General features: G+C 43.8%; 1 protein-coding gene across 2 annotated transcripts in view; it reads left to right on the top strand.

Moving 5' to 3' along the window:
- The window catches only part of FBXO38 (F-box protein 38), a 75,510-nt gene that overhangs the window by 13,100 nt on the left and 50,386 nt on the right, over positions 1–12,024 (top strand). For both annotated transcript variants that reach the window (XM_073651354.1, XM_073651355.1), the window contains exons 3-6: positions 2,028–2,161; positions 3,408–3,571; positions 4,236–4,401; positions 4,489–4,626. In XM_073651354.1, the coding sequence (XP_073507455.1) occupies positions 2,028–2,161; positions 3,408–3,571; positions 4,236–4,401; positions 4,489–4,626 (602 nt within the window). The remainder of the gene's footprint in view (positions 1–2,027; positions 2,162–3,407; positions 3,572–4,235; positions 4,402–4,488; positions 4,627–12,024) is intronic.

Below are 12,024 nucleotides of genomic sequence, written 5' to 3'. Positions count from 1 at the left end.
CTAAATTGTCGGGTGCCGGCTTATGCCGCTGCTGAATTGCCGGCTTTTCATATATTGTCACAGAAGCGATGCGAACTTCCCTGCTCCGGACACAGCGCAGCGCTTCTGTGACAAGTGAAAGCTGTCGGCACAGAAGCCCTGCGCTGTGTCCGGAGCTGGGAATACGCAGCGATGTGTCAGTTTCAGCACAGAAGCGCTGACTGTCTGGACCTACCGCCGCCGTATTTTAACTCCCTCCACCTTATATTAACTCCGACATGGCAGGGATACGGCTACGGCAGCTTATTAACACCCCCAGAGTATCCCCGCATGTCAATTTCTGAAAGTTTAAAAGCATTACCGGCGTATAAGACGACCCCAGACTAGACAGAAGATTTTTCAGTCTTCAAAAGTCGTCTTATACGCCGGAATATACGGTACTTAACAAAAAAGTGTTATACAACTGAAAATATGTCTTATATTCTAGGTTCTTCAAAGTAGCCACCTTTTGCTTTGATGACTGCTTTGCACACTCTTGGCATTCTCTTGATGAGCTTCAAGAGGTAGTCACCGGAAAAGGTCATCCAACAATCTTGAAGGAGTTCCCAGAGATGCTTAGCACTTGTTGGCCCTTTTGCCTTCACTCTGCGGTCCAGCTCACCCCAAACCATCTATATTGGGTTCAGGTCTGGTGACTGTGGAGGCCAGGTCATCTGGCGTAGCACCCCATCACTCTCCTTCTAGTCAAATATCCCTTACACAGCCTGGAGGTGTGTTTGGGGTCATTGTCCTGTTGAAAAATAAATGATGGTCCAACTAAACGCAAACCGGATGGAATAGCATGCCGCTGCAAGATGCTGTGGTAGCCATGCTGGTTCAGTATGCCTTCAATTTTGAATAAATCCCCAACAGTGTCACCAGCAAAGCACCCCCACACCATCACACCTCCTCCTCCATGCTTCACAGTGGGAACCAGGCATGTAGAGTCCATCCGTTCACCTTTTCTGCGTCGCACAAAGACACGGTGGTTGGAACCAAAGATCTCAAATTTGGACTCATCAGACCAAAGCACAGATTTCCACTGGTCTAATGTCCATTCCTTGTGTTCTTTAGCCCAAACAAGTCTCTTCTGTTGTTGCCTGTCCTTAGCAGTGGTTTCCTAGCAGTTATTTTACCATGAAGGCCTGCTGCACAAAATCTCCTCTTAACAGTTGTTGAAGAGATGTGTCTGCTGCTAGAACTCTGTGTGGCATTGACCTGGTCTCTAATCTGAGCTGCTGTGAACCTTAGATTTCTGAGGCTGGTGACTCGGAAAAACTTATCCTCAGAAGCAGAGGTGACTCTTGGTCTTCCTTTCCTGGGGAAGTCCTAATGTGAGCCAGTTTCTTTGTAGCGCTTGATGGTTTTTGCAACTGCACTTGGGGACACTTTCAAAGTTTTCCCAATTTTTCGCACTGACTGACCTTCATTTCTTAAATGAATGATGGCCACTCGTTTTTCTTTACTTAGCTGCTTTTTTCTTGCCATAATACAAATTCTAACAGTCTATTCAGTAGGACTATCAACTGTGTATCCACCAGACTTCTGCACAACACAACTGATGGTCCCAACCCCATTTATAAGGCAAGAAATCCCACTTATTAAACCTGACAGGGCACACCTGTGAAGTGAAAACCATTTCCGGTGACTACCTCTTGAAGCTCATCAAGAGAATGCCAAGAGTGTGCAAAGCAGTCATCAAAGCAAAAGGTGGCTACTTTGAAGAACCTAGAATATAAGACATATTTTCAGTTGTTTCACACTTTTTTGTTAACTATATAATTCCACATGTGTTAATTCATAGTTTTGATGCCTTCAGTGTGAATGTACAATTTTCATAGTCATGAAAATACAGAAAAATCTTTAAATGAGAAGGTGTGTCCAAACTTTTGGTCTGTACTGTATGTATCATTTTTCCTAACCACATGAAAAAGTATTCACAAATGCAATGTTAATTTATTAGTAACCCTTATATTATTGTAATGCTTCATAACACAATTTCTGGGTAGATATCTGCCACTGCAAGACATCATGTGCATGGAATGCTTGTCCAGGAAGCTGAAGGAAGCCGTGACTCTGTATCTGCGTGTTGTCAAAATGGTTGACCTTTGCGCTGGACGCTGGTGGGAGTATATGCCAACTGGTGAGCAACAGTTATTGTATTATTGTTCTTGTTTTTATAGCCAAACAGTATTTGACTAATGCTGCCTATAGGGTAGCTGATTATGGCCTGAAAAAATGAGCACCAATTGACTATATACAGGTCATTTGATGCTTAATGAGCAATTATGGACACAGAACGATCAATAATATGATCGTTCTGTCCTCACAAAACATCATGTTATTGATGGTACATTTATTGCCAACATTTTCCTCATTTGACGTAGATTGCTGGCATGTTATCAAGGGCCTATAATCAGGAACGACAACTCCTATGGATGCTCTTAGGCCACGTACACACATGCACCACTTCTGCATTTTACACCCACTCCTGGTTTTGGCTTACAATCAGAGGAAAAGTATAATAGAAACAAGTCACCACTTCTGGATTTATCACCCACTCCTGGTTTTGGCTTACAAATACTGATCAAATACTGAACATGTGAACATGACCTTAGTCTAAATACACATTAAAGGGGTTGTCAGGTTAAACAAGCTATCACTTATCCACAGGGTAGATGATAACTTATTGATTGGTGGGATTATGACCACTGTGACCCGCATTGTCAGAACAGAGAACTTTTACCCCTGTTAGAATGGAGAGGCAGAGCATATGCTCGACCACTGCTCTGTTCATTTCCTATGGGGCTGCCAAGCGCTGAGCTCAGCTTTTTCCAGTAGCCACTTTGTGAATAAATGAATGAAGCTGCATTTGGGCATCCGACCTGACACGATAATTTGCCATAGTTAAAATTTCCCCAATCTACCCATTGGTTTGGGCCTCATTAGGGCATCGACTGACAGATCAGAAGGCAGACATCCCCCTTTTATAAAAAAAAAAAAAAAAAAAAAAAAAAAAAGTGTGAAATATGTGTAAATTATTTATAATGAATTGGATTTAACTCTTAAAAGGGTTTCCAGCTTTGATATTAGTAACCTATCCTTAGGTAGCTAATATCAGAATAACTGCTCGCCAGTTGGCTCTCTTGAAGGGGCTGTGAGGTTATTTTGCTCTGTACATTAGAACACTGTATATTTAGTAGCAGCTGCAATACCATGTATGTCATGATTACTGTATTCACATATATCTGATGCATACACCATTCTGCTATACTGCTGGATTACTGGACTCTTTATTTCCATAGCATATTTAATTATAAGACTTCTCTTCTGTATCCGTACAGATGGTAGTGTCACTGATTGATGTTGCTTGTTTTCTGTTCCTGTAGGCTTCACTGATTCCAGTTTTCTGAAACTCCTTAAGAAGATGCCAGACATTGAACAGCTTTATGGCCTTCACCCAAGATATTTGGAGAGGCGCAGAGTTCGGGGCCATGAGGCCTTCAGCATTCCTGGTGTGCTAGAAGCTTTGCAATCATGCCCAAACCTTCTGGTGAGCGACGCTTAAGCATGTCCAAAGACACAGTAAGGCTATGTTCACACGTTGCGTCTTTGCGGTGTTTTTTTTTTTTTAATGCAAATTTTAAGCTGCATTTTACAGTACCAGCAAAAGCTATGATATTTCAGAAATCTCAAGCACACACATTGGTTTTTCTTCCTGACTGAATTGTAAAACTGCGGCGTTTTTGAAAATTGCAGCATGTCACTTCTTTCAGCATTTTTGCACCCAGAGAAAGCAATGAGTAAGTGCAAAAACGCAGCAAAAAATGCAGGTATCAGGGTTTGCTGCGTTTTTGTGCTGAAAACTCAGGAAGTTGCATCATGTTTTTTTTTTTTGCTGGGGGGGGGGGGGGGGGGGGCACTAAACTTTTATCAGCATGTACAAGACACAAATGTACCTGAAAAAAAACGCAGCAAAATCTGCTTTTTGTATGCAGCTTCTTTACTGCCAAGAGAGGCAACTTGTGAACATAGCCTAAGAGACTAAATGTCGCCTGTCCCTGCTGTGCTGTTATCTGTCAATGCTCCTTAGATGTGTATTAATATACAGATGGATACTCAGAAAGTTTTACACGTTCAGTCTTCGGCGTAGTCTTCTCATGTATCAATGCGTACTATAACCTAACCATTTCTCTTTATTGCCATACTATCACCAGGGTGTAGAGACCTCACATCTGGAACTTGTAGAAGCTATATGGACCTATATGCCACAAGTTCACATTCTAGGCAAGTTTCGGAATCGAAATGGAGCTTTTCCCATCCCCCCAGAAAATAAACTCAAAATACCCATTGCTGCAAAAATCCAGACGTTACATTTAGTGGGTAGGTATCTTGATGTACACAAAAATGCTTCTCCTCTGACATTGTCTTAAATTACTAAGGTGTTGCAACTTTTTACACTCTATACAGGAGTGAATGTTCCTGAAATCCCCTGCATTCCTATGCTGCGTCATCTGTACTTAAAGTGGGTGCGTCTAACCAAACCTCAGCCTTTTAAAGACTTCTTGTGCATTAGCCTCCGAACCTTTGTGATGCGAAACTGTGCTGGTAAGGACTCGATATTGTCGTAACTTATGACCGGATTGCACTCCCTAATTGGAGAACATTTATTTAAAAAGGACCAAAAGTGACCCGTTTTTTAGTTTAGTTCTGCTGCTCCCTTTAGTATTCTGTTTTATAGATACCTGTCTTGCTCTGCATTGCTCCACATGTAGAGCAGCCAAAGACATGCCAACAGAGGAAACTGTGAACAACATCCCTTGGGTAAATGCCACAAATATCTGAATTTGGGGCACTTTACTCCAACCCACTTTTCATCAAGACTTGCTTCCAAAATCACCAGTTTTGATGAATCGGAGCCTTTATTTTCATCTTGAATCACAAGCTTTCGTCTTTTAACCCCTTTACCCCCGAAGGTGGTTTGCACGTTAATGACCGGGCCAAGTTTTACAATTCTGACCACTGTCACTTTATGAGGTAATAACTCTGAAACGCTTCAACGGATCCCCCTGATTCTGAGATTGCTTTTTCGTGACATATTGTACTTCATGATAGTGGTAAAATTTAATCGATACGACTTGCGTTTATTTGTGAAAAAATCGGAAACTTGGCGAAAATTTTGAAAATTTCGCAATTTTCAAACTTTGAATTTTCATGCCCTTAAAGGGAACCTGTCACGTCCTAGCTACTATCTATACTGCCCCCATAGCGTTGTATGTGATGCAATGTGCATCACTAACAAGCTGTTTTCATGAAAATTGGTGGTGGTATAATGATGTTATAAGGTTTTATATACACTTTGTCCTATATGGTCGTATTCAGTCATAGGGGTGTGATTCTCAGATTCAGTCATGGGCGGTTGCCACGTTCAGCTAGTGCTGGTGCTGCCCATGAAATTTGAATACTGCTCCTGGCAAGTGCTAGGTTTGAGGGGTGCATGCGCATTTGCACACGTCGGGCCGCTGATCCGGCACTTGCGCACTGAGGCTGTGTGATTACCAGCTTCAGTGTGCACGTGCTGTGTCCTGTGGCTCCCACCGTGTGCGCACTGAGGCTGTGTGATTACCAGCTTCAGTGTGCACGTGCTGTGTCCTGTGGCTCCTGACGCGTGCACAGTGAGGCTGTGTTCTGTGGCTCCTGGCGCGTGCACGGTCAATGTATCTTACAGTCACCGCATGCGCAGTGACACTGGCAGTGGTAATCACACAGCCTCAGTGCGCACGCGCCGGACCAGCGGCCCGACGTGTGCAAATGCGCATGCGCCCCTCAAACCTAGAGCTTGCCAGGAGCAGTATTCAAATTTCATGGGCAGCACCAGCACTAGCTGAACGTGGCGACCGCCCATGACTGAATCTGAGAATCACAACCCTATGACTGAATATGAGCAGGTAGGACAAAGTGTATATAAAACATTATAACATCATTATGCTACCACCGATTTTCATGAAAACAGCTTGTTAGTGATGTACATTGCATCACTATCAACGCTATGGGGGCAGTCTAGAGGGCAGCTAGGACGTGACAGGTTCCCTTTAATCCCTTTCCGACGTTGTCAGTAATAGTACGCACCACGTCGGAAAGGTCAGTTCAGCGGGGGCTCCGGCGCTGACCCTGCACTGAACCGAGCACATGTCAGCTGATTATTACAGCTGACATGTGCCTGCAACACATGTGCCGCGGGTGGAATCTCGATCCAGAATCGCCCGATCTATCAATATAAAAAAAGAATTAGGTTATATGCACACGATGCGCTTTTAATGCGTTTCCGCAGCATTTTTGGAGCTGCGGAAACGCATTAAAAACGCATGGTAGAAGGTCTGCAATGTTCCCCAATGATAATCCGCATGTGCTGTGCACATGCTGCGGAAATTTCCGCTGCGGATTATCATTGCGGAAAAAAACGCAGCACTACCAATTATTTTGCGGAAGTGCTGCGTCTTCACCGCCATTGACTTGCATTAGACCGCATGGATTCCGCATCACTGTATATGTAGATGCGTAATCCAAGCCCCTTCCTATGCTGGTGCTGAAACCTTTTCTCTTCCAGTCTTAGTGAATGCCCTCTTGTTACCGTAATATCCCTCCTTTTGAACAAATCCCGGGCAAGGTCTCTATACTGTCCCCTAACATATTTGTACACATTTATTATATCCCCCCTCAACCTTCTTTTTTCCAGGCTGAATAGTCCTAGTTTTGCCAACCTCTCTGGGTATTGCAGTCCCTCCATTCCCTTTATTAATTTTGTTGCCCTCCTTTGTACCTTTTCAAGCTCATTTATATCCTTTCTATATATTGGGGCCCATAACTGAGCACAGTATTCCAAGTGTGGTCTGACCAGTGCTTTGTACAGTGGAAGAACAATGTTCTCATCCTTTGCAGCTATACCTCTTCTGATACATCCCATTACCCTGTTTGCCCTTACAGCAGCGGCCTGACTTTGGGCACTCCAATTTAGTTTGCTATCAATCAAGATGCCCAAGTCCTTCTCCATCTCTGAATTCCCCAATGATTTCCCATTCAGTGAGTACTGGTGACTTCCATTTTTCCTTGCCATATGTATGACCTTACATTTCTCCTCATTAAACCTCATTTGCCATTTAATGCTCCACCTACCCAGCTTATCCAAATCCCTCTGTAGGTCTGCACTGTCCTCTTTTGTATTAATTGTTTTACATAACTTTGTGTCATCTGCAAATATTGATATTTTACTATTTATCCCATTGACTATGTCGTTAATAAAGATATTAAATAACATTGGGCCTAGTACAGACCCCTGTGGTACCCCACTAGTGACGCTTACCCAATCTGAGTATATTCCATTTATAACCACCCTCTGCCTTCTATCCTTTAGCCAGTTAGCTACCCACTTGCAAACATTTTCCCCCAGCCCCATCATTCTCATTTTGTATACCATCCTATTATGTGGCACGCTATCGAACGCTTTTGAGAAGTCGAGATACACGACATCCACTGGTTCCCCATGATCTACTCGAGAGCTAACCTCCTCGTAGAAGTCAATCAGGTTTGTTTGGCAGGAGCGATTCCTCATGAATCCATGTTGGTTCGGGATTAAAAGATTATTAGCATCAAGATGCTCCGTAATTGCCTCTTTAATGAAGCTTTCAAAAATTTTGCCCACAACGGACGTCAGACTCACCGGCCGATAGTTTCCGGCGTCACTTTTCGCTCCCTTTTTGAATATTGGCACTACATTCGCCTGTCGCCAATCAAGTGGTACTGACCCAGTCTCAACAGAGTCCTTAAATATAAGATATAACGGTCTGTCTATCACATTACTTAGTTCCCTTAGTACCCGTGGGTGTATGCCATCAGGTCCTGGTGATTTGTTTATTTTAATGTTACTGAGGCGCTTCTGTACCCCAACTTGGGTTAGATTTGTCATACTTAGTGGAGGATTAAGCTTGTCACTTCTCATTTCTCCTGTTAGTTCTATTTCCTTTGTGAAAGTTGTCGAAAAAAAATTATTTAATATATTAGCTTTATCCTCATCTTTCTCTATGATTTTGCCTTCATCACTTTTTATCGGTCCAATATTATTCGATTTAATCCTTTTACTATTTATATACGTAAAGAACAGTTTGGGATTTGATCTACTTTCCCTAGCAATACGTTTCTCTGTTTCCTCCTTCGCTATTTTTATTTGTTTTTTACAGGTTCTCGTTTTTTCCTTGTAACACTTTAGTGCCTCCTTACTGTTTTCCTGTTTTAATCTCTTGAATGCCTCTTTTTTGCTATTTAACGCCCCTTTTACCTTCTTGTTCAACCATATTGGTTTCTTCTTATTTCTGGCCCTTTTATTCCCATACGGTATATACCTCTCGCACTGAGAATTCAGAATTCTTTTGAAGGTTTCCAATTTACTATTCGTATCCCTTTGATTAAGAACTTTGTCCCAGTCTATAAGTTGGAGGTTTTCTATCAGCTGATCAAACTTCGCCCTCCTAAAGTTTAATGTTTTTGTTGTTCCCTTATTGATAACCCTACTGAAGGGCATTTTGAAGTCGATAATATTATGATCGCTATTACCTAGGTGCCCCCCTATCTGTACCTCAGTTATTCTATCAGGCCTATTAGTCAATATTAAGTCCAACACGGCCTTCCCTCTCGTTGGTTCCTGCACTAGTTGGGAGAGATAATTATCCTTAATATTTGTCAAGAACCTTTTTCCTTTCTGAGATCTACAGGTTTCTGTTTCCCAGTCAATATCCGGGTAGTTGAAATCCCCCATTACAATCACTTCATTATGTTTTGCTACTTTGTCTATTTGTCCTAATAGCAGATTCTCATTCTCCTCTGTTATATTTGGTGGCTTATAGCAGACCCCCAGTAATATTTTATTATTATTTTTTGCCCCCTCTATCTCTACCCACATGGACTCAACCCCCTCTTCTCCCTCTCCTATATCTTCCCTTAGTCTGGGCTTTAGACATGACTTTACATATAAGCAGACTCCTCCTTCAATCCACTGCTGCCGGCAGCCGGGACCGAGCGAAACAAGACAGCGCGGGCCATCTGAGGGTAAGTATACATTTATTTTTTATTTTTAACCACTCTCTCGGGTCACACTATATAAATCCATGCAGTTTGCATGGATTTATATAGTGTGACCTAGTTGTCACAAACACTTTCCAAGTGATGCTAATCGCTTGGAAAGCGCTTGTCAATCCGCATGCGGAAATGTCAGTGAATAACGCTCCATTTCCGCATGTCCCTGACAGGAAAACGCATGTACAATCCGCATGCGTTTTTTTTCTGCCAGGGAGATGCAGAAACGCTCAGGATCCTGAGCATTTCTGCATCGTGTGCACATAGCCTTAATCCGATCGGTAAACGGCGTAGCGAGGAAAAAAAATTCCAAACGCCAGAATTTTTTTGGTCGCTGCAACATTGCAATAAAATGCAATAACGGGTGATCAAAACATTGGATATACCCCAAAATGGTATCAATAAAAACGTCAGCACGGCGCGCAAAGAATAAGCCTTCACCCAGCCCCAGATCATGAAAAATGGAGACGCTGCGGGTCTCTGAAAATGGCACCATTTTTTTTTTTTTTTAGCAAACTGGAATTTTTTTTCACCACTTAAATAAAAAAGAACCTATACATGTTTGGTGTCTACGAACTCGTAATAACCAAGAGAATAATAATGGCAGGTCAGTTTTAGCATTCAGTGAACGTGGAAAGAAAAAAAAATTGCGGAATTGCATTTTTTTCGCAATTTCACCGCACTTGGAATTTTTTTCCCGTTTTCCAGTACACGATATGGTAAAACTAGTAATGACGTTTAAAAGTACAACTCGTCCCACAAAAAAATAAGCCCTCACATGGCCGTACTGACCCAAAAATAAATGGCTCTGGGAAGAAGGGGAGCAAAAAACTAAAACTCAAAAAAAGGAAAATGCTCCAGTCGTGAAGGGTTAAATCAGAGAGATATGTCACACAAAATAGTTATAATAAATAACATTTCTCTAATAACCCCCCACGACAGCACACAGGAGAATGTAACCCCACCCTAATAGGGACAGGAAATACGAAGAGGTTTAAATAGCCCCTCCCACATCCTCCCTCCAGTGTTATTTCCTGTCCCTATCGGGGATGAAGAGGTCATCCCCAGTGTGCTGGGCTGGCAATGGGCACTAGGGCAAGCTATTAGCCGGGCAGCGGAGGATCGAGCGGTTTTACCATTCCTCCTCAGGGCGCTGCTCCTGTCTCCTCCGGATTCGGGACCCCCTCCTGCAGTCCGCGCTCTCGGGCAAGGTCCGCATAATCTTCTGGCCGGAGGCCTTTTTGAGCTCTCCGGTCCATCTCCTCCACTCCCACGCTGGATGCGCGGGCGATGCCGGCTCCAGGATGTGGAGCGCACGCCGTTGCGCCGGAATTGACGTCGGACGCCGGGTGGTAGATGATGACGTCACTTCCGGCAGTTTTGCTTTCCACTGTGGACCACATCAGGAAGCTAAGGGGAAAAAGAGCGGTAATGCCGCCGGTAATCACAAGTCTTCACCTGGACACTGGGGGAGGAGCCCTCTAAACAGACGGAGGCGCTGGTCCAGTCGCCCATAAAGGAGCTCTGGACAGGAAGACATCTGCAGGTAGGACAAAACCATGTCAGTTGAAGCTTCTCGCTCTGCATCTGTAGAGCCCAGCGCCGGTCCGGTCCCAGTAAGTATGGCACTGGTAGTCCATCTCCCAGATGCAGGTAATAGTGATTATAGCTCCCCTTCCCTTCTCCCCTCTCTTGTAGGGGGACAAGGAACCTGCATCTGGAGACAAAGTTAAACCGTCACGCCATTCCCATCTGTACAAAAAAACTATCATCCTCCCATAGAAAGCCCCTATGCAAGGATTGTACTGAGAAGATTATCAGGCAGGAACAACCTTCCTTAATGGCAGAGATAAAGGGGATTGTACGTCAAGAGATCAAATCCTCCTTAGGCTATGTGCCCATGATGCAGAAATGCTCTGGATTTTTCCTGAGCGTTTCTGCATCTCCCTGGCAGAAAAAACGCATGCGGATTGTGCATGCGTTTTCCTGCCAGGGACAAGCGGATGTGAAGCATTCTTCACATGCATTTCCGCATGTGGGTTGTCGAGCGCTTTCCAAGCGATTTTAGCATCACTTGGAAAGTGCTTGACAACTTGGTCACACTATATAAATCCATGCAAACGGCATGGATTTATATAGTGTGTCCGAAAGAATGTTAAAAAATAAATATCATACTTACCTTCTGATGGCTCCCGGCGTCTTGATTCGATGCGTTTCGGCTTGCCGGCAGCTTGCGGTACACTGAAGGACCTGCCGTCACATGACTATGACATCAGCGCAGGTCCTTAAGTCCACCGCGATCTGCCGGCAAGCCAAGACCAGCACACCGGGGGCCATCAGAAGGTAAGTATAATATTTATTTTTTATTTATTCTTTTTTTTTTTTTTTTTTTATACAGGTTCTGTGGTACCCAGGTCTGGAGGAGAGTCTCCTCTTCTCCAGACCCTTGTACCATCCGCACATTGAAACGCATGGAATGCGCATGTACAGATCCAGTGATGCGGATTCCATGCGTTCCAATGCAAGTCAATGGCAGCAAAAACGCAGTGCTTCCGCAAAATAATTGGTAGTGCTGCGTTTTTTTCCGCAATGATAATCCGCAGCGGAAATTTCCCCAGCATGTCCACAGCACATGCGAATTATCATTGGGGAACATGGCAGGCCTTCTACCAAGCGTTTAAGCGTTTCTGCAGCGGAATTGCCGGTGCGGAAACGCTTAAAAAACGCATCGTGGGCAGACAGCCTTAGCCTCGGTTTCTTTCCCTAAGCCCTCACCTAGTCAGGGTTCTACATCTACTCCCTCAGCAGCCAAAAAGAGGAAAATTAGCCCGCCAGAGGGAGGGGAGGAAGACTCTCAAGAGGATATGTATATCTTGGAAG

The sequence above is a fragment of the Phyllobates terribilis genome, unplaced genomic scaffold (assembly GCF_046119375.1).
Source record: "Phyllobates terribilis strain yellow unplaced genomic scaffold, ASM4611937v1 Scaffold_11__3_contigs__length_659146591, whole genome shotgun sequence".
NCBI lineage: Eukaryota > Metazoa > Chordata > Amphibia > Anura > Dendrobatidae > Phyllobates > Phyllobates terribilis.
The sequence above is the reverse complement of the archived record's forward strand: the minus strand, read 5'-3'. Positions and strand labels throughout refer to the sequence as shown.